The sequence below is a fragment of the Artibeus jamaicensis genome, unplaced genomic scaffold (genome assembly GCF_021234435.1).
Source record: "Artibeus jamaicensis isolate MK-2021 breed Jamaican fruit bat unplaced genomic scaffold, CSHL_Jam_final scaffold_1019, whole genome shotgun sequence".
NCBI lineage: Eukaryota > Metazoa > Chordata > Mammalia > Chiroptera > Phyllostomidae > Artibeus > Artibeus jamaicensis.
Genome location: NW_026522025.1, coordinates 2,698,718 through 2,724,559, shown reverse-complemented (window position 1 = coordinate 2,724,559; position 25,842 = coordinate 2,698,718). Strand labels below are relative to the sequence as shown.

At 39.7% G+C, this 25,842-nt stretch overlaps 1 protein-coding gene across 4 annotated transcripts in view; it reads right to left on the bottom strand.

Annotated features, from left to right (window-relative positions):
* Positions 1–24,090, bottom strand: part of OSBPL9 (oxysterol binding protein like 9) — a 138,545-nt gene extending 114,455 nt beyond the window's left edge. For 2 of the 4 annotated variants that reach the window (XM_037148761.2, XM_037148762.2), the window contains exons 1-2: positions 23,926–24,090; positions 13,020–13,070 (exon numbers count right to left, since the gene is read on the bottom strand). In XM_037148761.2, coding sequence (XP_037004656.2) covers positions 13,020–13,070; positions 23,926–24,090 — 216 coding nt within the window. The remainder of the gene's footprint in view (positions 1–13,019; positions 13,071–23,925) is intronic. The other 2 variants (XM_053655486.1, XM_053655487.1) reach the window with 1 other exon arrangement.
* Between the last annotated feature and the right edge of the window lie 1,752 nt (positions 24,091–25,842).

The window sequence follows — 25,842 nt, the reverse complement described above, 5'->3', positions numbered from 1 at the left end:
TTTTGCTCTTATGAGCTGGGAAAGGGGGTGGGGAACACAGAAGTCTGGTTTTTCTTCTTGCAGGGCCAATCTCCCTCTGCAAGAAGAGAAAAGTGGGCTGCTAAACCAGCTCTAAAGATGATTAAAAAGGAATGATGATTCCTCTAGGACACAGACTGCTGATGCGGCTCCTAACAGGATCAGCCAGAGGATATGATGAGGAAGATACATCTCTGTTCTGGAAAAGCACACAGTCTAGAGAGAAGGGACAGGAGTCCACAATACAGAGCCAAGCAGGAAAGCTCAAGGTCCAGCCTGCTCACCAGAGATGCTGCTGCGTGGAAGGGCTGCCTCAACGTCAGTCGTTGGCTCAACAAATGTTTACTGAATTGTCTAGGCCACCTTTTTCATCTCATGGCACAAATAAACTAATTACTAAAATCCTGTGGCACACCAAAAATATGTATTGTCTTTTGCCAATCTGACAAAAAAAATAGGTATATTTTTGACTCATGACTTCTGCAGTGATTCACACTGCAGGACACCAGTTGACAACTATTTCAGGTGACAGTAAGAGGGTGGCGAACAATCCGCTTTGCTTTTCTACTGATTTGTATGCACTTACTTCATGGTTTTTTTGTTTGTTTTTCAATTAATTTGTAGTTTTTATATATTCTACTTTGTCAGTTGTATGCATTTTAATATTTTCTCCCCTGGCCAAGGGTTCTCTTTCTCTTTGATTGTGGTATTTTTTTGTTGTGGGACTTAAAATTTGAGTGTTGTCTAACACGTGAATTTTTTTTAAGATTTTATTTATTTATTTTTAGAGAGAGGGGAAGGGAAGGAGAGAAACATCAATGTGTGGTTGCCTCTCATTCTCTCCCCGCACTGGGGTTCACCCTGCAACCCAGGCATGTGCCCTGAGTGGGGATGCCAGCAGGCCAGCACTCAGTCACGTGATCCGGGACCAATGTTTTCTATCATGGTTTGTTCTTTAAGATATCCTTCTCTGTCCTGATATTATAAAGACATTCTTCTATATGTTCTTATGAGTGTAAATTTTCATTTTATACCTTTAATGCCTCTGGAATTTTTTTATAGCTCATTGAAGAAGTTGTTTTAAAAGTTTCTTTCTTTCATTTACTTTTTTACAGTGAGGAAAACGGAGGGAGAAAGAAAGGGAGAGAAATATCAGTCAGTTGCCTCTCACGCACACCCACAACTAGGGACCTGGAGACAACGCAGGCATGTGTCCTGACTGGGAATCAAACCTATGGCTTCTCAGTTTGCAGGCAGGTGCTCAATCCACTGAGCCACACAAGCCAGAGCTGGAATTTATTTTTGTGTACACCATGAGATACGGAATAATTTCTTTTTTTCCATATGGGCAGCCAATTGATTCAGCTTCATTTACTGAGTGGTACTGTCTTCCCTCTTTCATTCTTCTTTTCCCTTCCTTCTTTTCTTTGTTCCTTCCTTTCCTCGGTCTCTCCCTTCCTTCCCTCCATCTTTCAATGATGTTTTACAGTTTTCTCCACCAAAGGAATATATTTATCTGATAAAATATATTCCTAGGTAATTTAGAGTTTCTGTTACTATAATAAATAGAATTCCTTTTTTAAATAATTGTTTTTTCCTAATTGTTTGTGGGTCATATAAAGGAACGCATATCGAATTCATATCCAAAAACCTTCTATAGACTCTTGTAGATTGTGGGTTGTTTTACGTAGACAATCATATCTGCAAATATCAACAATGTTTCTTCTTCCCTTCCAATCCTTCTATTTGAAATCTTTAGTTTCTAATTGTGTTACATGTTCACCAGAACCTCTAGCAGTTACAGAAACGTCATCTGCAAATACTAATTTTGTTCTTCCTTCCAAGTCTTATATATTTTCTACCTTTTCTTGCCTTAATAGCATTCACTAGTACCTATACAAGCACAATATTTAAAGAAGCAGCAAAAGCAGGCACCCCTGTCTTGCTGCTGATGTTAAAGAGAATACTTCTATGATTTCACTGTTAAGCACACTGTAGCATTTTAGTAAATATCCCTTATCGGGTTAAGAATATTCTCTTCTATTCCTAGTTTGCTTAATCTTTAATGAATGTTTCATTTTATTCATTGCTTCTCATGCATTTATTCAGATGACCATGTGCTTTTCCTCTTTTAATGTTAATATAGTAAATTAGTTGATTTAAAAGTATCCTAGTACTCACAAAATAAATTTTTTTACCTTTTTAAAAATATATATTTTATTAATTATGCCATTACAGTTGTTTTATTCCCCCCTTCCATTCCCCTCCACCCTGCGTACCCCTCCCCCACCATTCCCCCCTTTAGTTTATTACCATGTGTCTCAAGTTCTTTAGAGTCTATATTTCCCATACTATTCTTGCCCTCCCCCCTATCTATTTTCTATCTACTGTCTGTGCTACTTATTTTCTGTACCTTCTCCCCCCTTCTCCTTCTCCCACTCCCCTGTTGCTAACCCTCCATGTGATCTTCATTCCTATGGTTCTGCTCCTGATCTAGCTGTCCTCTTAGTTTGCTTTTGTTTTAGGTATGGTTGTTAATAACTGTGAGTTTGCTGTCCTTTCACTGTTCATCTTTTTTATCTTCTTTTTCTTAGGTAAGTCCCTTTAACATTTCATATAATAAGGGCTTGGTGATGATGAACTCCTTGAATTTGATCTTATCTGAGAAGCACTTTATCTGCCCTTCCATTCTAAATGAAAGCTTTGCTGGATAGAGCAATCTTGGATGTAGGTCTTTGGATTTCATGACTTGGAATACTTCTTTCTTGCCCCTTCTTGCCTGTGAGGTCTCTTTTGAGAAATCCACTGACAGTCTGATGGGAACTCCTTTGTAGGTGACTGTCCCCTTAGCTCTTGCTGCTTCTAGGATTCTCTCCTTCATTTTAATCTTGGCTAATATAATGATGATGTGCCTTGGTGTGTTCCTTCTTGGGTCCAACTTCTTTGGGACTCTCTGAGCTTCCTGGAAGTCTATTTCCTTTGCCAGATTGGGGAAGTTCTCCTTTATTATTTGTTCAAATAAGTTTTCCACTTGTGGCTGTTCCTCTTCCCCTTCTGGTACCCCTATAATTCGAATGTTGGAATGTGTAAAGATGTCCTGGAGGTTCCTAAGCCTCTCCTCATTTTTTTGAATTCTTTGTTTCTTCATCCTTTTCTGTTTGGTCATTTTTTCCTCCTTCTGATCCACTCCTTTGATTTGAGTCCCAGTTTCCTTTCCATTAGTATTGGTTTCCTATGTATTTCCCTTCATTTCAATTAGTTTAGCCTTCATATGTTCCTCTTATTTGTGACTAAAATCAACCAGTTCTGTGAGCATCCTGATCACCAATGTTTTTAACTGTGCACCTGAAAGTCTGGCTATTTCTTCATCACTTAGATTTATTGGCTCTGGGGCTCTGAGCTGTTCTTGAGCCATGTTTTGATCTGTTCATGCCTGTTACGTATGAGGAGCAGAGCCTTAGATGTTCACCACGGCGGGGCCCCCCAGGTCGCTGGTTTGTGACTCTGTATGTGGGGGTGGGGCCAGAGAGGGACAATGGCGGTTCCCTCTGCCGCTTCCAGACGCTGGATCCTGCCCGGCCCGTCTCACTGCTACCTCCTTCACCAGTTTATCTGCACACGAATGTGTGACCGCGATCAGCCCTCAGTGGGTCCACCGCCTTATGCCCTCAGTGGGTCCGCCAGCTTCTCCACACCTGTGATCCACCCACGGCTGCTGGTGCACCTTGGCCTCGTGCCTGGGTTGGTCTGGTGGATCTTTCCTGTCCGACCCAGCTCTGCTGCTGGCTCTGCCCCTCTTACTGGTTTGGCTGAAGGGTTCATTGTTGTCAGACTTCTGTGTAGTTCAATTTTCTGTGGTTTGGGTGCGTTTTTGTTGCTAAAACTTTGTTGTTTTTAAACTTAGTTGTGCGAGTAGGCGCAGTGCTTCCACCTACGCCTTCACAAAATAAATTCTATTTGGTCCTAATAGTTTTCATTTATACAGTACTGCGTATGAATCACTGTATTTTGTTCAGGGTTTTGATAGCTACATTAATGAGTGACCCTACCTTAAAAATTTACTTTGTTATTTTCTTCTTTGTACTTTATCAATACTTCTCTTTTTCTAATTTTTTTAATTAATTTTCATCTGTATTTTATAATACATTCACTTAAGATTATAAATCATAGACTGCTTTAGATGCAGTTTTAACATGTTGTCCCTTCCTTATCATTGAAGTTTGAATATTTCGTAATTCCATGATTTCTACTTTCACCTATGATTTAGAAGTATTCATGTGAAGCAGTGAGTGGCTAGTGTTTTGGAAAGGGATTTCTAATTTATTTCACTATTGTTGAAGAATGTTATCTATGCAATAGTAGGGTTTGGTATTCTCTTTTTCCATAACAATTTCAATTTTTTTTCCTTAAAGTCTATTGTGTCTAATAATAATACTGTTTCCTAGCTTTCATTTGCGTAACATTTTCCTGAAATCTTTTATTTAATCTTTAATTTGTAATGATGAAATATTATGAACATTCAGAAAATGTAACCCTAATGACGTCTATGCGCCAATCACAGGGACTGAATAAATGACTACATCTTGCCCAAGACAGGACACTTTTAGTGTCAAATTCATACAAAGGAGATGATACTTGCACAAAAGCTACTGATTAACAAAACGGGCAGAAATCAATAGAGTAATTTTTCATAATAAAATGAGAAGACAATTGGCAAAAGCAAATCTAAAGGGATCAGGAGGAAGGACAGTCTTAAGGGGTTATACATTAACCTAAAATAATGCCTTGTTGCATTCATTCTAAGAAATCAATGATTGTAAGATACACCTCAAAGCCAGAGATGTTACCATATGAAAATACAATGTAGAATCAATGAAATAACGGACCAGCATAAGAAGACAGTGCTAAAACCATTAATAACCCATGACGGCACACTGCTAACCTCTCTCGTGATAGACTAAATGAAAAGGGAACAGATGGCACATCCCTCACGCAATCGGTCAACTCTGATGACCAACACAACTGGAAAATGGAGGATTCAGTGTCACAGGACCCGGTCAAAAAGTATTATTTTAGGTCACGTATGGGTTAATAGTTTTTGAAAACTCACAATATATTTAGCATTAAAATTATGTTGAGTATAATTCAATTTTGTTTGCGTGATTCCCAAGGCCCTGTAGAGTTCTTCAGAATCTGAGATTCATCTTATCAACAGTAATTATTAATTATAACAGTAACTCCCATCAATTAAGAACGAAGTCTCAGGCATTGTATCTGGATACTTTTTTTTTGTCCCCTGTTTTTTCCAGGCCCCTATCTCGGGAGGCCCGAACCAAGGTTTATCGGATACTTTTAATGTATCGATTACTTTGCTATTCATAATTCCATGAGTGAATGACATGCTGCCTGTTCCAGAGAGAAGAAAGCACAGAGCTGAACAGGTGAGTTGCCTGAAGTCACAAAGCTAATAAAGTGGCAAAATCCAGATTGGAATTCCATCTCATATATGGCCCATTCTTGCCTCTACTCCACAGTACCTCTTCAATGGTACTACATCTCATTTCTCAAATTGTATCTGGAAATGTGAATATTTTGCTTTTAGCTAGTAGGTTGGGGAGGAGGAAAAATCAGACAGCAGAACTTAAGCAACATTTTACTTCTCCATCAAAAGCAAGGACACCATCTAGTGGCTCACATTTTGCCACCAATACAGTCAAAGAAAGTAGGTGGGAAGGAAACAGTTTTACACTCCCCTGCAACAAGCTGCGTGTCTCTACATTAACTCTTCTAGTCAAGTGGTAACATTAAGGACTGAACAGGGTTTTGAATGAAACAGATCCAAGTTCAATCCCAGATTCACCATTTACTAACTATAACTTTGGAAAGTTACTAAAAGTAGCTTCAGTCTCAGCCTCCTCACAGGTAAAATAAAGTAACACCATTTATGTGACAGGATTATTGTGGGAATACATGTGAAAATCATCCAGCACAATGCCCAGTCATAAGACATTCCTCAATAACTATTGATTCCTTTCTCTATTATCTTTTTATGTAGCCTAAAACCACATGGATGTTTGGCTGTTTTTTTTTTATTTTATTTATTTATCTTTAGAGGGGAAGGGAAGGAGAGAAGGAGAGAAACATCAATGTATGGTTGCCTCTCATGCGTGCCCTGCCGGGAACTGCCCTGACTGGGAATCGAACCACGATCGTATGGTTCACAGGCCCATGCTCAATCCACTGAGCTATTCCAGCCAGGGCTGGCTTTTTTTTTTTTTTAAGAAAACATATCATACAGCTAGCTCATGTTGTGTTTAAGATAACTTCATAGTTCCTTTGTATGTAAACTATAGTAAAGGCCAACTCTCCAAAACTTACTCATTATTTTACAAATACCTAAAATCAACAATAAGCATTTTTTAAAGTAACTACTTACCCTGTACCAGGCACTGGTGACAGTGGATGGGAACTCCCTAACAAGCAGGGAAATCAGACAAGTTCAAATGTAATGTACTTTCATGGACGTAAATGCCAAAGGCTGTAATACGGCAGAGCGGGGTGGGGGAGTGGGTCAGGAATGCTCCAGAGAAGAAGCAAACTTTAAAAAGTCCCTTAGAAGATGCGCTCACCAGATGAGGGCACAGAAAATTCCTGACAGAGAAAAAAAATGCCAACTAGAAATATTGAGTGGAACACTACGTAAAGTATATGATTGTCTAACCATTATTCTGTACATCTGAAACGAATACAAACAATATTAAATGCAAACTAAAAATAAAAATATTCCAAGAGCAATGAGGAAGGATGAAACACAATAAGGGAACATGAAGGAGTTGGAAGATGGGATGGATGGAGATGCAGGAAGAGATCTGGGGGGGGGGGGGGCGTCAATGACAGCTCATTAAGCTCTTCAGACTCTGGATGACAGATGCCTATCAGTCGCCGTCACCGTGATCAGCATCATCCACAGCAGTTCTGTGTTAGTTGTGTACTACGCACCAACCCCCATGCATATGTAACTGCCAAGCCTTACAACAACCCTGGGTAGAGAACAGACTATTCCATGACGTGGACTCTCAAGTTGGATCCAGCTAGATCCCAGCCAGGACAGACTGCTTCCCATAAATCCCCTTGGAGACTGACTGTCTGAGCAGCTCCTCCCCTACACTGCACGGTGTTCTAGCTCATGCTGGTTCCTGGAACAGGCCACTGCATCTAAGCATGTCCGCCTTATCTGGGTGGATCATACTCCAGCACCTCTATCCATCTGCCTTGTTCTATAGAATTCTTTAGCACCTGCCATGTAGAATAGAGGGTATCCATGCTGTCTTGCGGGGGCGACACACCTCCTATCTAAATTCTCTTAATAAACTCTTGATATAATGCTGGAGTTGTCAGCCTCTTTCTTTGGTCTCTCCAGAAGTTTCCCCAACACACTGCAAGTTATACAATGTTACCTTCATAAGAGTAAGGAAATGTGCCCATAGGCACGGAGTTAGTAACGGGTAGAGCTGAACAAGATCGAGCCCCAGGTCTTTCCTATTCTGTTGTGTTGGCCAAAACATTTCTTCAGTTTACCCCCTACAATGGCTCTAGTAGTGCTTAGCTGTCTTTAACTTCGTTCAAAACAATTTTGTTAGACTGTCTGGTGACAGCTGTCATATCAGTGTACATTTAAAAAAATATCAAAATTGGTGAATTTTTGGGCAGCCATTTGAATACTGAAGATGGAAGAAAATAACATTTTTGGCATATTAAGCTTTATCATTTCAAGAAAAGTAAAAATGCAACTGAAAGGCAAAAAAATCTGTGCAGTATATGGAGAAGGTGTTGTGACTGATTGAATGTGTCAAAAGTGGTTTACAAAGTTTCTTGGTACTACTTACATTTTGACCAAATAATTTTTTGCTATGGGGCTGTCTCACGCATTGGAAGATGTTTAGCGGCACCCCTGGCCTCTACCCACTAGAAGCTGATAACAGTAGACAGCCGACATACTCGATATCCAAATCAATAAAGTTATTGGTGAAAATAAAATATGTGTCTTTTATTTTACAGAAGAAATTAAATAGACTTTTTGGCCAACCCAATACTATGCCAGTGGTCCCAAACTTGGCTACACAACATGATCTGGAGAATCTGTTTAAAAATAGAAGTTCCAGACCCCGTTCTAAAATGGTATGTCTAGCAGACGGTACTTGGAAACCTATATTATAAACAAATTCTCCAGATGTTTCTTAAGTAGAAAGCCAAATGGTAGTCCAAACAGTGCTTGGAGGGAATGTATAGCACAGATTGCTCATGTCTGAAATGAAGAAAAGTCCCAAATAAATTACCTAACTTTCTACCTTAATAAACTAGACCAGAAAAGCCAAGTAAACGCAGAGTAAGCACAAGAGGAAATAATAAAGGTAACAGCCAATAGCAATGAAATCAAATATTAGAAGAATATACTAGAGAAGTTAATTAGACCAAAAGCTGATTCTTTGAGATCGATAAAATTCATAAACATTCAACCCAACTGATTAGGAAGGAAAAGACACATATTACCAATATCAGGAATTAGAGCCCTGGCTGGTGTAGCTCAGTGGATTGGGCGCCGACCTGAGAACCAGATGATGGAGGTTTGATTCCCAGTCAGGGCACATGCCTGGGTTGCAGGCCAGTTCCCAGCAAGGGACTCACAAGAGGCAACCATACATTGATATTTCTCTCCTTCTCTTCCTCTCTAAAGATAAATAAATAAAATCTTAAAAAAAAAATTCTGCGAGGGTATTATACTACTTGCTTTAAAGAAAACTCAAGCTCAGGAAGCTTAACTTCCCTCTTCCAGTCAACAAAGCAAAAACAAAAAATAAGGTTCAAACGCAAGTACACCTGGTTCATCTCTGACATGCTGTGTGGCCGGGAGAACTCTACCCCTTCTCCCATGATCTTTGCCCCTGTATAATCTCCTCCCCTTTGTGTGCGGGTGGATACTGTGAATGATAAGACGGCCCAGAAGTGATTATGTCACCAGATGAGTAATCGATGGATTGATTACTTGGCAAAAGGAAGACTGCCTGCTAACCTAATCTAATCACATGAGGCTGTTTATTTATTTCTTATGTTTTATCAGGAATTTAAATTTTATTTTAAATTTCAATTTACATTCAATATTATTTATATTAGCTTCAGGTGTACAGCATATTAGACAATCATACACTTTACAAAGTGTTCCTTCCCCTGATATTTCCAGTACCCAACTGGCACCATCCAGTTACTACAATATTACTAACTATACTCCCTATACTGTACTTTACATCCCTCTATTTTGTAACTACCAATTTGTACTTCTTAATCCTTTCACTTTTTTCACCCAGTCCCCCAAATCCCTTCCGCTCTGGCAACCACCAGTCTGCTCTTTGTGTCTATGAGTCTGTTTCAAGTTAGTTTGTTCATTTATTTTGTTCTTTAGATTCCACATATAAGGGAAATCATATGGTATTTGTACTGTTCTGACTGTTCATCCATACCATCACAAATGGCTGAGTAACATTCCACTGTACAGGTACCAGAGCTTTTTTATCCACTCGTCCTATTAATGGGCACTTGGGCTGCTTCCACATCTTGTCTATTGTACATAATGCTGCAATGAACATAGGGATGCATATATTCTCTCAAATTAGTGTTTTAGGTTTCTTCAATATATATCCAGAAGTGGAGCTGCTGGGTCATAAGGTAGTTCCATTATTAATTTTTTGAGGAACCTCCACACTGTTTTCCATAGTAGCTATGCCAAAATTGTACATCTACCAACAGTACACACAGATTCCCTTTACTCCACATCACATGAGGTCTTTTAAATAAAAGATGTTTTCTGCAGCTGGTAGTAGAATGGGAGGTCCAAGAGATTCAAAACACTAGAAGGATTCGATGCGGTGTGCTGACTTGAAGACAGAGGGGCTGCATGACAAGGAGAATACACAGCCTCTAGAAGTTGAGAGCCGATCTCAGCTGACAGCAGCAAGAATACAAGGAACTGGTGAGGACTGAGGTCCTCAACAAGGAACTAAACTCTGCCAACAACCTGAATGACCTTGGAAGTGGATTCTGCCTTGGATTCTTCCCCAGAGCCTCTGGATGAGCGCCCAGGCTGGTAGCTACCTTGATTTCAGCTTTGTGAGACCTTAAGTAGAAAACTCTTCATAGGTGGCTAATCTATAGAACTGTAAGATAATAAATGAGTGTGGGTTTTTAAATTGTGGTAAAATACACATAACATTCAAGTTACTATTTAAATATGTTTAAGTGTTCAGTTTAGTAGTGCTATGTACATTCGCATTGTGTATGACCATCCATCTCCAGAACTTTTTAATCTTCTCAAACTGAACCTCTGTGACCATTAAACAAGAACTCCTTAAATCCTGTGCCCTCAACCACTGGAAACCACCATTATACTTTCTGTCTCCATGAATTTGACAACTCTAGGCATGTAAGTAGAATCATACAGTATTTGTCTTTTAGTGATGGGCTTATTTTACTCATATGTCAGAATTTTCTTCCTTTTTAAGAGTAAATAATACTCCATTATATGTATTATATATACTACATTTTGTTTATCTAGTCATCCACCAAATGGACACTGTGGGCTTCCACCTCTAGGCTATTGTCAGTAATGCTTCTTTCTATGAAATAGGATGTGCAAATACCTATTTGAGTCTCTATTTTAAATTCTTTTGGATACATACAGAATAGGGCAAAGTAGTTTACAGTTGTTTATATGGAAAGTAATATAACAATTAATAAATAATAACTGCCATGGATGGTGTGGCTCAGTGGATTGAGTGCTGGCCTGAGAAAGGGTTGCCAGTTGGATTCCCAGTCAGGGCACATGCCTAGGTTGCGGGCCAGGCACCCACTAGGGGGTGCACAAGAGGCAACCACACACTGATGCTTCTCTCCCTCTCTTTCTCCCTTCCCTTCTGTCTAAAAATAAATAAATAAAATCTAAAAATAAATTAAAAATAAATAACCTAAGAATAAACTCTGTGTTCTGTGTACTCAACAACTGTAAACCTATTTTTGTCCCACCCTATATATATAAATGAGTGTTAAGTCAATTCATTATCTTGAAAATTGAGTAAGCAAAAAGAAATAATGAAGCTTACATCTTATCTGTCTGAATTATACCACCAGGCAACTAAATAATAGATGAAGTGGCTCCTTATATAATTATCTCTAATACAAAATATCGTAATTTTGCAACCCTCAAATAAGGTAATTAATGTGCTGAGCACCAATAGCTGCTAATATCAATAAAGAGTGAAAACCAGATACTACGTGCCTCCTGATAAAAGAACACACCACCACCTACTATAGCCTTGCTAAAAGGGTCAAATCTGAGTCCAATCTGGTATCTTGATCCCGCTGCCAATTTGCAGAAAAAGCAGAGACAGAGGAACATGATAAATTATAATCAGTAAAATCTAAACTATGAAAAACCTCTAAAGATCAAAGGGTCTAGATTCTCCAATAGATGTAGAATCTATATAAATTACAAACAAAAGATATGAAGTTTTTTTAATGGGCAAGATAAAAACGTAGAATTTAGCAATTCAAATCCAAGACATGATTACTAGAATAGAAGAGTGGCAACTTCAGCAAGGGAGCTGTAATTAGAATGGGGCACATACAGAGGCTTCCAGGGTAGGTGGAAAAATTATAGTTCTTAACTTGGGTGGTAGTCACAGAGGCTAATAATTAATTAAGCTATATTTAAAAGAAAATAGCATTGCATTAAATGTAACAATAAGATAGTGGGCCAAATCTAGGTTTAAGTCAACTGAAGAGCTGTCTCAATACAGCTTTGCCAAAATTTCAGTACTGAGCTTACCTCAAGCCAAGAAAGCAGTTAATACCAGACTGAGGGGTGACTGAGATCAATAGCAAGTGCTCAGAAAAGCAATTAAATCAAGAAAACAAAAGGAACAAAAAAAAGTAAACATTTTTTTAAAATCTTCACGCTATCACTATATACACCATCATCTGCTCAAAACAAGCCTGTCTCATTTCCACCCTGCAACCCCCCATACTTACTCCTATATCTCAGTGCCAAAATGTGTCTGTTAGAATTTGGTTTCTCTCTCAGAGTTATTAAGTACTAAAGTCACATCTTCAAAAGGGTGCAGAGAAAAGATGGCAGAAAGAAAGCCACAGAAGCCTAAAGAAGAAGAGGCTATGAGAAGCTGATTTACCTAGTTATCATAGAGCCGGCCCTTCTTTAGATACGGTGGAGTACTAGAAACTGGGTCCCCGACGCTGCATTCTTTCTTTCCTTTAGCGATTTGGACAATGGTGGAAACTGAACACACAATTAAAAGCAGGACTGTCCAATAAGGTAGCCACTAGCCACTAGCTAAAGTGCAGCTAGTCTGAAATGAGATGTGCCGTAAGTGTAAAGATGCACTGGACTTGGAAGACTTAGTATTTAAAAAAGAACGTAAATAATTCATTAATAATTTTTTTACTGATTACATGTTGAAATATTTTGGATATGTTGACTTATAAAATATATTATTAAAATTAATTTCACCTATTTCTACTTTTTAAATGTGGCTACTATAAAAATTTTTAAGTATTATATGTGGCTTACATTGTATTTCTACTGGACATTAAAGCTACACTAACTAAAAAAAAGCTAAAAATGGGAATTTGTCAGAGCTTTTTTTTCTACTGTTTGCTCTACTACCAACACTACAACTCATTTTCCAGCCTTTATCCCTGATCATAAAACAGAGGTTATAAAAATAAAATCAGTACTATGTTAAGTCATGGTACAACATTAAATCATGGGCCAAAAGGACTGAGTTCTAACCCTGGTTTTGGCATTGACTAGTAGTTTTCTCTCTGAACCTAGTTGTCTGCCTAACAAAGGTTTAACTAAATTTAGACTTCCATGATTCTGTCAAAATATTCTTTTCTATCAAAATTGGTTTTCATAAAAATGAGTAAATACTCACTCTGAGTCTAACACATCCTCGGCGAGAGCCTCTCATCATTTTGTCCTTGGACTAAAAGAAAAACAAAAACATTCAATAAATAAAAGATTAACTGTTTTTAGAATCACCTGGCAATTAAGAGACAAAATTTACACATACAGTAATATCCCTTATTTGTCCCCACCCCCTTTCCCCTAAATCACTTACAGATAGGAATTAGCAGATTTAAAACAAAAATGGTTCACAGGCTATACAAATAAACCTAATCAAATAATTTTATGTATACCTTAATGTAACACATATTACACTATGATTTTCATTCCACCATCATGGCCCTTAACTCTAGACCAGTGTTTCTCATATTTTAGTACATTTGAGAATTGCCTGCAAGGCTAAGAATCAGCTGGCGGTTTAAGAATCACTCCCAGGTGATTCAGACCCAGGCAGACAGAGGACCACATTTTGAGCTTTAACTTTATTTGCAATTCCCCAAATGGGTCACCTTTTTTGCTGCTGAAATTTCTCACCCAATACTCCTCAGCTTGGAATAGCTTTGACCCTGATCTTCTGCCTTGCTGTCACTGATCATACAGGTGCCTCACCTCTGTGTAGTCTGGATTCTTACCCCTGGGCCCCCCAGAGTCTTCTTCAGGTCCCCCTGCTGCAGCCTGCACCACCCTGCGCTATAACGGCTAGTTAACCTGTCTGTCTCATAGTTAAGACTGCACATGCCTTAGGGGGTAGGAATTAAATCTGACTTATGCTTCAGAACAGTGTCTGCAACACATTAGGGGCTCAAAAAACATTTACTGATGAAATGTTGCTTATCCTTTATGTCTCTGCTACTAGACAGAACCAAGCGAAGCCTATGTTCTGCACAATAAGCCCTATGTTAATATTCAGTAAAAATTCCAAAAAATAAATTAAGTGTGCACAATAAATAAAATGAAACCTTAAATAAACAAAGATTTCATAATATTTAATACCTAAACAACTGGTATTTTTCTGTACTCCCCTATGTAAGAAAAAAGTAAAAGAAGTCAATATTACAGTTATATTTTTTTTAATTGTCCCACTTTAAACCTTAGATGCCCTATGTGCAAAGTACTGAGCCACAGGCAAACTTCCAGCTGTAAGATAACTAAGTTCTAGGGATTTAATGCACTGTGGTGACTATAGTTAACACTGTATTGTATACTTGGAAAGTTGCTGAAAGAGTAAGTCTTAAAAGTTCTTACCGCACACAAAAAAGATAACTATGTGAGGTGATGGATGTGTTAGCTAACCTTACTGTGGTAATCATTTCACAATCTATGTAAATGTACCATATTCTGCTGTGTGTATTGCATACTTTTTGCCCAGACTTTTGAGGGAAAAATAAGGACATGCATTACACACGGGTATATTGATTACATACAAGAATCCTGTGTGCGATACACACAAACATGTGGGTGTGCATTACACACAGGAGTGCATTATGCACGGCAAAATACAGTATATCGAATCAGTGTGTTGTACACCTTACACTTACACAATCTTACATGTCAGTTATATCCTAATAAAGCTGGAAACAATAAAACAGTGTTTCTTGTGGATATTTGCAGGTCTGTACATAAAGTGTACATGAAGATCTGTCTTACCCTTCTTATTGACTACAGTACATTCTGCGAGTGTAGATCAGGGGTTTTCATCCGCTGTGCCACAAGAATGTTTAAAACATGCCACACCTGACTATTTCGTCAGGAGCACTGACCTCTTTTCCCTTAAGAGAGTCAAATAAAAAAATGACAACAGTCAACACAACAACAGAATAAGCCATCTAGTGTGCTAGAATAACTGAATATCCACATGCAAAAGAGTAAAAATAATAAAGAATATAAAATGTAAAAAGATAAATATGACCTTTACCTCACACCATATATCAAAATTAACTCAAAATGGATCAAAGATCTAAATGTAAGAACTATATAAAACTCTTACAAGAAAACACAGGTATAAACTTTGGGACCATAGATTAAGCAATGGTTTACCAGATACGTCACCAACAGCAGAAGCAATAAAGAAAAAAGATAAACCAAACATAATCTGATTTGATATTTTTGTGCTTCACAGGACACCATAGCAAAAAGACAACCCACAAAAAGAGATAAAATATTTGCAAGTCATGTACCTTATAAAGGACTTGTATCTAGAATATATTACAAAATTCTTCCAACTCAACAATAAAAAACAACACAATTTTAAAATGCTCAAAGGGTCTGACTAGACATTTCTCTAAAGAAGATATGAAAATGGCCAATAAGCACATGAAAATGTGCTTAACTTCAACAGCCATGAGGGAAACACAAATCAAAATCGAGTTTTACTATTTCACACCTAGGATGCCTATAATCAAAAGGACAGACAATAGCAAATACTGGCAAGCAGTCAGAGAAATTGGAATCCTTACACCTCTAGTAGAAACGTAAAACAGTGCGGCTGCTTTGGAAAACAGTCTGGCGATTTCTCAAAAGATTAAAGAGTTACCATATGACTCAGCAATTCTACTCCTAGACATACATCCAGGAGTAATGGAAACATACATCCATACCAAAACTTGGGTACACATATGTTCATAGGAGCGTCAGTCATAAAAGCCAAAAAGTGGAAACAACTCAAATGCCTAAGGATTGAACGCTTTTTACCGTTTAACCTAAATCACTTGTGCATCTCCAGCTTTGACTGGGATTATGCAATGATTTGACAATCTAGCCCTGGCTGGCTATCTCAGTTAGTTAGAGCATACCTCAAGGTTGCAGATTCAACAACCCCCAGTCAGAGCACAGGTAAGAAACAACAAAGAACACATAAATAAAGTGAATCAACAAATCAATATTTCTTTCTCCCTTCCTTTCTCTCTCTAACAAAAAGAAAGAAAATATAATCCTATGACAACTGCCATTGATAGCAACGGCATATTTAAGAACTCTAGCCCTGGCTGGTGTGGCTCAGTGGACTGAGTGCCAGCCTGTGAACCAAAGGCTTGTGGGTTCAATTCTCAGTCAGGGTACGTGCCTGGGTTGCAGGCCAGGTCCCCGTTAGGGAGCACACAAGAGACAACCACACATGGATGTTTCACTCCCTTTCCCACTGTCTAAAAATAAATAAATAAAATCTTTAAAAAAAAACCAACTCTACTTTCTGTCCTTTCACAAATTATTACCATCAACAAAACTGCTAGCAAGAGAAATAACTGACTGCTTAACTGATTAACACACTAAGCAAAAGACTGCACACAAGGGATGTGTTCGACAGGCTCTGGATGATTCTACAAAAGCCACTGTTGCTAATATAAGCTTCAACAAGTTTTACATAAATCATGGAAATGTACGTACTTGCTATTAATTTATTCCACGAAACTTACGAAGCTGTGCAGACAACAATTCCAAAACAGCGTTTTACATCTCGTCCCTAAGCCTTGTTTGAAGGACCTTGGACATTGGTCCATTCACTATGAGAACAATGTGCCACATTGTAGGGCTTGAGGATTTTAATGCTCGGTACTGCCATCAAAGGGTTCACAAGCTTGCTGTACAGATGAAGGAAAGTACTAGAGATATGGCTAGTTAATCATAACAGATGTAAAATGATGAAACGCCCAAAAGATATACATAAGCAAAGCTCAAAAGCATTAGAACAGGGAGAAATCAAGTCTGAATAGAATATTCAAGGAAAACAAAAGGTATAAAATGCCCACATACTTCTTCCTACTGGTACTAATTACCATTTTAGGAGACTTTTGTGTTCAGGGCATTTAGATTAGTAATAAAGTAGCTCTTCTAAAGCTACTCTATTACATTTAGACTATTAATATGTAGCATGTCAACTGAGTAAGAATCACATTTGACTATTCATGAACAACTACTTAGAAAAGTATAAATTTGCTTTTGTTTTATGGGAGTGGTGCTGTTATCTTTCTGACTACCTCTTTTACATCCTTCCAAGAGAAATACGTATACTTAGGCTCTTCAAAAACCTAAAATGCAAAAATTAGATGGCACATTTTTGGTCATCTTGTAGACATTGCTAAGGACTGCCAAATAACACTTAAATGTGTTTTGAGTATTAGTGGTTTTAAAATGCAAAGTCATTATGAGCCTTCTAGTCTGTATGTAATTGCGGAGAACACGTGATTTCTCTAATGATTCTTTTTATGCAGAGTACCTTGAGTAGTCCTGGCAACTTACTAATTCACTGTTTCTAACTTCCTCTTTAAAAGGTTACAAAAACAATATAAAGAAAGGGAGTTCAACATTTATGGGCAGTGACTAAACAAACCATATTTTGTAATCTCAACTAGTTCTTCATGCAACGTGATGAGCCTTTAAACCTCCCCTGGTTATATCTTTTCCCATTCCCAGGGAACTGATGGAACCTTTTCCTGCATCCCTTAAATCCTGACTCTACCCTCATTTTTAACTCAGGCTTGCTTCCCATCACTACAGTGAAACATACTCCTATTTCAGAAGACCTTTCCCTCAATTCCGTACCCCTTTTGAATCATCTACAAATGTCTTGAATTTCTTGACTTCTTACCTCCTATTTACTCTTCAAACCACTCCAACCTGCCTTCCACACCCACTTCTCCACAGAAACTGCTCTCACCAAGGGCACCATTGGTGTGCAAACTGATCGATCCAATGGATTTTTTAAAAGATTTTATTCATTTTTTAGAGACAGAGAAAGAGAGGGAGGGATACATCAATGTGTGGTTGCCTCTCACACACCCCCCACTGGGGGCCTGGCCTGCAACCCAGGCATGTGTCCTGACTGGGAATCGAACTGATGACCCTTTGGTTCACAAGCCAGCACTCATTCCACTGAGTCACACCAGCCAGAGCCCAATGAATATTTTTAAGACTTTATCTAGTCAGTCCTCTCACAGTATTCAAGCCAACTCATTATCCCCACTTGACTGCCACATTCTTGTTTTCAAAAAAGTTTTTTTCTTATATCTCTAGCTGTCCCCTTTCACTCTGCTGATCAGGCATTTTTCTCTGACGATCCGTTTGTAGTGATCTAAAATCTGTCCACAAAGTCTTTAACACTCCTTTCAAAAAGCAGACTCTAATTCCCCTCCCCAGGAGCCTGAGCTAAACTTAATAATGTATTTATAATGAACAGAATAAGGCAGAAGTGATGTTCTCAGACAAGGTCTTAAAAGGTGCCCTGGCTTCCTCCTTGCTCTGGCTTGGACTGCTCCACTCCCTCTGGGTGAAGCTTGTGCCCGGTCACCATGACACTCGAGTGGCCCAAAGGAGCGGCTAGCCAGTGACTTAGTAAAGGAACCAGGCCACCTTCCAACAGCCAGTAATGAACTGAGGCTTTCCGCCAGCAGCTGTGAGCCTGAGTCATCTGGAAAGCAGAACCTCCAGCTCCAGTCAGGCCTTTCAGATGACCCCAACCCTAGCCAAGGTCTTCTCACTGCAACTTCCTGAGAGACCCTGAGGCAGAGCCACTTAAGTCACTCCCAAGTTCTGAGCCTCTGAACCTAAGAGATAGCAAATGTTTGCTGTTTTAAGTTGCTAGGTTTTCAGGTAGTAATTTTTTACAAAGCAACAGATAACTAATTCAATGGTGTTTCTTAGCATCCTATCCAAAGGTCTCTATTATCCTCATGCTCAACTCTCTGTGTATGTAAAGCTAGTATTATCTGTAACCCAGATATCTTCCTAAGCTCCAAACAATTGACATCTTTACATCAATTCCAACACGACCCAAAGCAACCACCTTTCTCCCCCAACCTGTTCTTCCTATCTTCCCTATCAGCATTCATCCGGGTAAAACCCCAAACATGAATTTCATCAGACTCTTCCTCCCCTTTCCCTCACATTCAATCAATCACTAAGTCCTGTAAAAATAATCTCCTGGCCTGACTGGTGTAGCTCAGTGGGTTGAGCATGGGCTGTGAACCAAAGGATCGCCGGTTTGATTCCCAGTCAGGGCACATGCCTGGGTTGCAGGCCAGGTCCCCAAAGCAGGACACGTAGGAAGGAGACACCCACACATTGATGTTTCTCTCCCTCTCATTCTCCTTCCCTTCTCCTCTCTCTAAAAAAAATAAATAAGTGAAATCTTTTTAAAAAATGATCTCCTGATTATTGCTCCTTAACAATAGCATTTAAATATGAATTTTATCCTAACCTATTAATCAATTTGAAAAATCAGAGAAACATCAATCAGACAAATACGCCATTTGATGTGTTATAATGTATTCCACCTATGAAGTATTCTTTCCCAAAAGAATATGTTTACACATACCACAAAGGTATTACCAGCAAAATTCAAAACATATGACCTGGTTTCTTCAACAAATAAATGGCAAAGAAAAAAAGAGGAAAGGAGGACCTACACATTAAAAAGAGACCAAATTTATGTGTGGCTCTTGTTTGAAAACCTGAATCGAATAAACCAACCCATAAGGGAGAAATGTTTGCAACAATCAATAAAATTAAACACTGACTGGGTATTTGACAATATTAACTATTAGTAGTAGTATTTAGATTGTTAATAGTGACATCATAACATTTTTTAAGAGAGACATTCACTTTTAGTAATAGATACTGAAATATTCACAAATGAAATTATATGGAACCTGGGATCTGCTTTAAAATAACCCATAAGGGAATGAAGGAATTAATAGGAGTATTAATAAAACAAAGATTGGCCATATGTTGATAATTATATAAGCTAGATAACAGGAATTCATTTTAGTATCCTCTTTTATGTATGCTTGAGATTTTCTATAGTAAAAGTTCTTCCTATCAAAAAGTGTTTACAACCCTTAAATTACTATCCTGAAGGTAAATTCCAAACTACTTAGCATGGTTTTCCCAGAAAGCCTTTCATTATATGGCCCTGTTTACCCCTCCAACTCATTCCACAACTGCCTACACAGTCCAAGCTCCAGGATGGACAAGTCCTAACTCTTGTCTCCTCCAAAAACATTTCTTCTACCCCAAGCAGTTGAAACTTCTCTCTCTGCTCATATGGCTAATCCCTACTCATCGTTAAGGCCACAGCAAACCTGCTTCTTTTAGAAAACCTTTCCTGGCTCCTCAAGACTGAGTCAAGTAACCTATCTACATATTCCCCCAAACATACTGAGCTTCTCCTATCACAGCTCTTACTTACTGCATCCACTCGTGGAATCTATATACCACAAGGGCATGGGTAATTGTAATCCCTGTTCCTAGCACAGACCCTAGCACACAGTACTCAATAAACATTTGATAAATTTACAGAAGGTGTGCCCCCTCCACTTTCCAACTCCTCCATATCTAGACCTCCCTCAATTTTTCTTCTTGTCCCATCTTCCTTCATGATTATGACTCACATAAATGGTTAGCTATTCACATAGCATTCCCAAATTTACCTATGCAGCCCTCTTCGGGCATCTCATGTATTAAAAATTTAACTAACAAATTCCGTGGTATAATCTAACAGACCTTTATCTCAGGTCTGTTATCTGTTAGATTATCAGGCCTGACAGCTCCAAATATCTTCTGGACTCAATCTCCTATTATCTCTCAAACACACCATTACACTAGAGCTACTCAGAAGTTCTCAATATCCTCTTAAAAACCCTTATGTTTTCAAGCTTCCCGATTTGTGCATACTTCCCATTGCCTGTAGTGCCCTTCTCTTCTACCTCTATCCATTAAGTCTAGGCTCAAATGTCTCTCTGGCCTTTTCCAGGCAATGTTTCCACAGCAGTCTAGTCATATTTCTATTACTGAATTTATCAGCTTATTTTGAAATTATGGGTAGGTGTCTGCTCTGCTGGATTGTGAGTTCCTAGACAGAAGGGACCCTCTCTCCTTCATAGTTGCACCTCCAGCATGTAAAGTACAATGCCTATTACAAAGTTGCCCCCATTAAACATTTGCTAAATGAATTAAGTCATATTGTTTCCAATACTTAAGAGGCTGAGCTAGAGCTCAAAAGACAGCCTAAATCTACTTCCCTAAAGGAGGTGAGTTTCTCTGTTCCTCTATTAGGCAGAGTAATAGCATATTAAGCTCTTTTTCAAAAACTAAAAATGCACATATTAAGAAAACAAAAGAAATATAAAGTAAAAAGGTCATCTGTTCCCAGGGAATAGGTTTGGGTTTGGATCTACGCCCAGGTGCAGAGAATAAGATCCAGACTGAGGTAAACTTTAGGTGAATCTATTCAGTTCATAGCAATTTCAGTGATCGTAAGCCAACCCTGAGATTATCCCAATATCAATTTTCAGTACAGGCCAACTCTAAAGTGAGACCAATCCAGTTTAGTTAAAGGTTTTCATGGCCACCCTAGAACACCCCTGCAACCACAGAGCCGGACCAGAGTCCAAGTGATTTTGAAACTAGAGTGACTTGCTATCTACTGCTCTGCTAAAAGATTGTGCAACTAATTCTGATACTCCCCCTGGAAGATGCAGTTCCAAGTTGTCAGCCACAGGCAAATCATTAAGATGTACCTTCAGATTTTTCAGAATCCTAATGCACTGAAACAATGTCCAAGTGTACAGAACTCACTGCCAACATTCAATGTGTCTCCTACTTTCTTTTTTTTTTAAGGATTTTATTTATTTATTTTTAGACAGAGGGGAACAGAGGGAAACATCAGTGTGTGGTTGCCTCTCACATACCCCCTCTCTAGGACCTGGCCCACAACCCAGGCATGTGCCCTGACCAGGAATCAAACTGACGACCCTTTGGTTTATAGGCTAGCACTCAATCCACTGAGCCACAGGCGCCAGGGCTTCTACTTTCTTTTTCAATGAATACTTATCGTTATAACTTGACCTCCTCCAATCAGTAATTGGGTATTTTTTAAATTTTTACAAGAATACGTTTATGTTATAACATTTCTCTGCAAGCAAATACTTTAACATCAAAGAGAAAAGGAAAAAAAACTTCTAAGTAGCCATTAGTGAGAAATATGATACCTCCTTCCACTGGCAAGGATGATGTTTTATAGAATCTAAACTTGGAATGGAAACTAAATATTTGGGGCAGAACAGGGGGAGAAATCTATAAAAAACCTGTATTTAGCCAATAAGACAAGAAGAAATTTGTCGGTATTCAGAAACTAAGGCAAGGAGGCAGAAAAACACTACACTAACAGAAGAAAAAAACAGGAAAAAAGAATACTCTGTTGGGGCTAGGAGCTCCCAAGAACCCCAGTTGGAGGCCTCTATAACATGGCCCTATCAAGCAGACCCACACAAATTCAGGATTTGTAGAGTAACTTAATTCCATAGTGCCAGTCGCTGAGATTACTCTACCTTGAACAGGCTATAAAAGTTCCATAGGATTTTCTGAGTATCACATCTACTAAAACTCTTCATTTATCTGAGCCATGAGATTTTAGAACCCCAGAGTTTTCAGAGTATAATGTTCAGTTGCCTCTCTTTCATGGCTATCTAAAGATAATCTTGAATAATCTGTTTAAATCCTATTCGGGTTTGGTCTTTTTTCCCCTATAAAAATTATGGAGAAAAGAAGCTGATAGCTGAAGGATGTTTAAAGTTAAACTTTCTATTCCTGCAGGCTTGCCTTTAACATAGCTTGAACTTTTCTCCTTCCTTAAGTGAAAGTGGAGGTTACTGGAAAAAGTCAGAAAGCTAGGAATGTGGAATCCTGGTTGCACCACTTATTCCTACCCCTTGGATCTTGAGCAAATTACTTAAAAGCCTGGAGGCTCAGACTCCAAAACTGTAAAATGTGAATAAATACCTACTTGCAGATTTATTGTTACTAAAATGAAGGGAACCACTAGACTAGAATATACACTTCAGAGAAGAGGAATGGAGGAATGGTGAATATCTTGAACTCTGCTGATTCTTGCTCACATGCACAAGAGCACACTCACGCACGCCTATCTTAAAGCAGTAACAGGTAGGGGGAGCAAGCTCAATAAGTATTTTTTAAATGAACGAATAAATACAGTGTCCCCGTTTATCTCATCAACATTTACCCTTCTTCCATAATCACATTTTTTGGGCTCTTGTTTTCCATTATTTTCTAAAGCCTTGAGGGCATTCTTTTGTCCTAAGTGGTTTCCTCCCTATCATTAGCTATTATTAACTACACACCATTCAAAGAATACCTCTGGAATTTCTCTTACAACCACCCACCTTCAACCTATTCTGCGATGGGGGTGGGGGGGATGGTCAGAACGTAAGAGTCCCAGTAATAGACTTGCACAAGGCCACAGATTCGTATTTAAGGGCAGTCAAGCCTGAATTCAGCCCTCCCCAGAACATAACTTTCAGGAGACACCACACCATCCATTCTCTCTTCGCTAACCAAAGACTGCTGTGTAAGGACACCCTCGGCTCTCGAAAGTTAAGGCGTCGGTTACGCTCGCCTCCCGCTGAATAGCGTGCGCCCCGTGAACGAAACACTCAACTTGGGTAGACACGAGGGATTGCAGACCCTTTCGTGCTGCTCGAGGGCCGGCCATCTAAGCACCTGTCCAAGCAACACTTTTCAATCCCTGGAGGGAAGTTGAGGGGTGCGGCCGTCTACAGGGCCTGGGAAGAACGGTGTCAAGTTCATGAGTACGTGGGGAAGCGGCAAGCACCGCGCCGGCACAACTACCGCCCAACCGCAACCCCGCAGGACCCGACCACCGCTTAACAACCCACTGAAAACCGGACGCGGCTCGCCCCCAACCCACAATTCAGACAGCCAGTGCTTGTTCATTGGCTGCACCAGCACCTCCTTCACCCTCATTGGCTATTCCGGACGTAAAACCCTCCTCTCCGAGGGAACCCTCGTCCACGGCGGCACCCCCAGCCTAGCAACCTCAACCCCGCTACAAAAAAGCCCGGCCCCCCTCCACCCAGGAACATCGACCCACGAGGAGCGAGGAGCTTCGCGCCCAAAGCACTCACCGTGTAGTAGGAGAGCAGCCCTGCGTTGTAGTCCAGCACGAACCAACGGTACTGCCAGCCCTTCATCACGTTAGTCCATTTGCTCAGCGGCCCCTCCATGATGGACGCCATCTTGGGAGCCGCCAATGACAACAAACGGCCTGACGTCACTCGCCTATAAGGCATTCGGCTCGCGGGGGGCGGGGCCGCGGCAGGGGAGGGGCGGGCCCGGCAGGGGCGCGGCCAGCAGCTGCTGCTTCAAATGGATCGCTGGCTCACGCCCCCAGCTTTCACTCTCGAACACGCTTGCAAGTGGGTGCCTATTGTGTGTAGAACTGCGTGCCTGGGTTTCCTGACAAATACAAGCATGAGTACTGCTATTAAGGTTATTTATTACAAAAATTAATTTTACTAGCCATGACGGTACCTTACACTTCTGTTAGGTAGCCAAGGTGGCTGAGAAAGGACCAGGAGTTATAAAGGTCCAATTAAAGGCTTTCATTTGAGGCTGGACACTGCGATCCCGCGGGTTGAGTCTGAGCAAGCTACAGCAGCAAGGGAAGAAATAGAAGGGTTTTTAAGGGTGTGTAGCAGACTCCCGGGGAGGGTGGGTCACCCTGCTAATCTACCCCAGGTGTCCTGGATATAGGTGTTTGCAAGACAGTGTCCTCTGACTAGGCATGACTGATTCGTCCCCGAGATTTATGCTTCTGCTTTGTGGGGAAAGCTCAGCGGAGAGAGGGGTGGGGCAGTGAGGATTCAACCAGCTTCCAGCAGGACGCTGGCCAGTTTTAAATTCCCTAATAGAGAAGGCCTGAATGAGAAGGTAACTTTTGAGCAAAGATCTGAAGAAAGTGAAGGGAAGTGAAAGGAAGAGCTTCCAAGAGGAAGGAAAGCAAGTGCAAGGACCGTGAGCCTGGCGTTTTAAAGGAACAACAAGGAATTCAGTGTCTGGAGTGGCAGGGAGAAAATAGTAGGAGGTAAGGTCAGAGAAATAAGGGCATCACGTAGAGCACAGGTGGCAAACACAAGGCCTGCTGGCCCTCCTTATTTTATCCGGCCTGGCACCTTGTTTTTACCTAGTGGCAGCACCAAGCTCTCGCTCAACTGTTAAGGAGCAGTTACATTTATACAGTCCTAAAATTACGTTTGGCCCTTTGAAGGCAATCTTGAGGCTGATGTGACCAGGGATGAGAATGAGTTTTACATCCCTGACTTAGAGGCTCTGAGGAGTATGGCAGTATTGTCCTACTCCAGCCAGGCACTGTTAGACGTTTTGCAAATGAAGCAGTGAAGGAGTCAGACAGGTTCCTTGTTTTTTAAGATATTCTGTGATGGAAAGCAAACACTAAACAAATAAAACAAGAAAAAAATGTGCTGATAAAGGCCTTGCAGAGGACTTAAGTTGATGTAATAGGAAACCAATGGGGCTACTTTATATGGGGTGGTCAGGACAGGGCCCCTCAGGAAATGACATTTAAATTGAGATGTGAAAGGAAAGACAGAGCCCATCATGCAAATATCAAGGGAAAGAGATAAAAAGGAAACTGAGAAGTGGGACATTGGCTATAGGTGACAGTGAAGTTGAGGGAGAGGATTTCTTTGCATTTTACTTCTATTTTATTTTGGACTTAAAAAGTATTTTTTTAATTTAGGTTCTGTGTTGTGAATCCCTTCTCTTAGCTGATAAGAGAAATGCTAGGGAAATATCACTGAGGGAGCTAAACAGAGAATGCGAGCTAATCCATTAGGTTAAAGGTCTACAGTAAATTAAAATTTCTCATGCTTGATCTGTTGGATAGATTTTCCCCCAGATATTGAGTATAATTCCCATATAGCACTACATTCTGTAAGTTTTAGGTGAACAACATAATGATTTGATATATGCATATGTTACACAATGATTAACACATTAAGTTTAGTTAACATCCATCACCT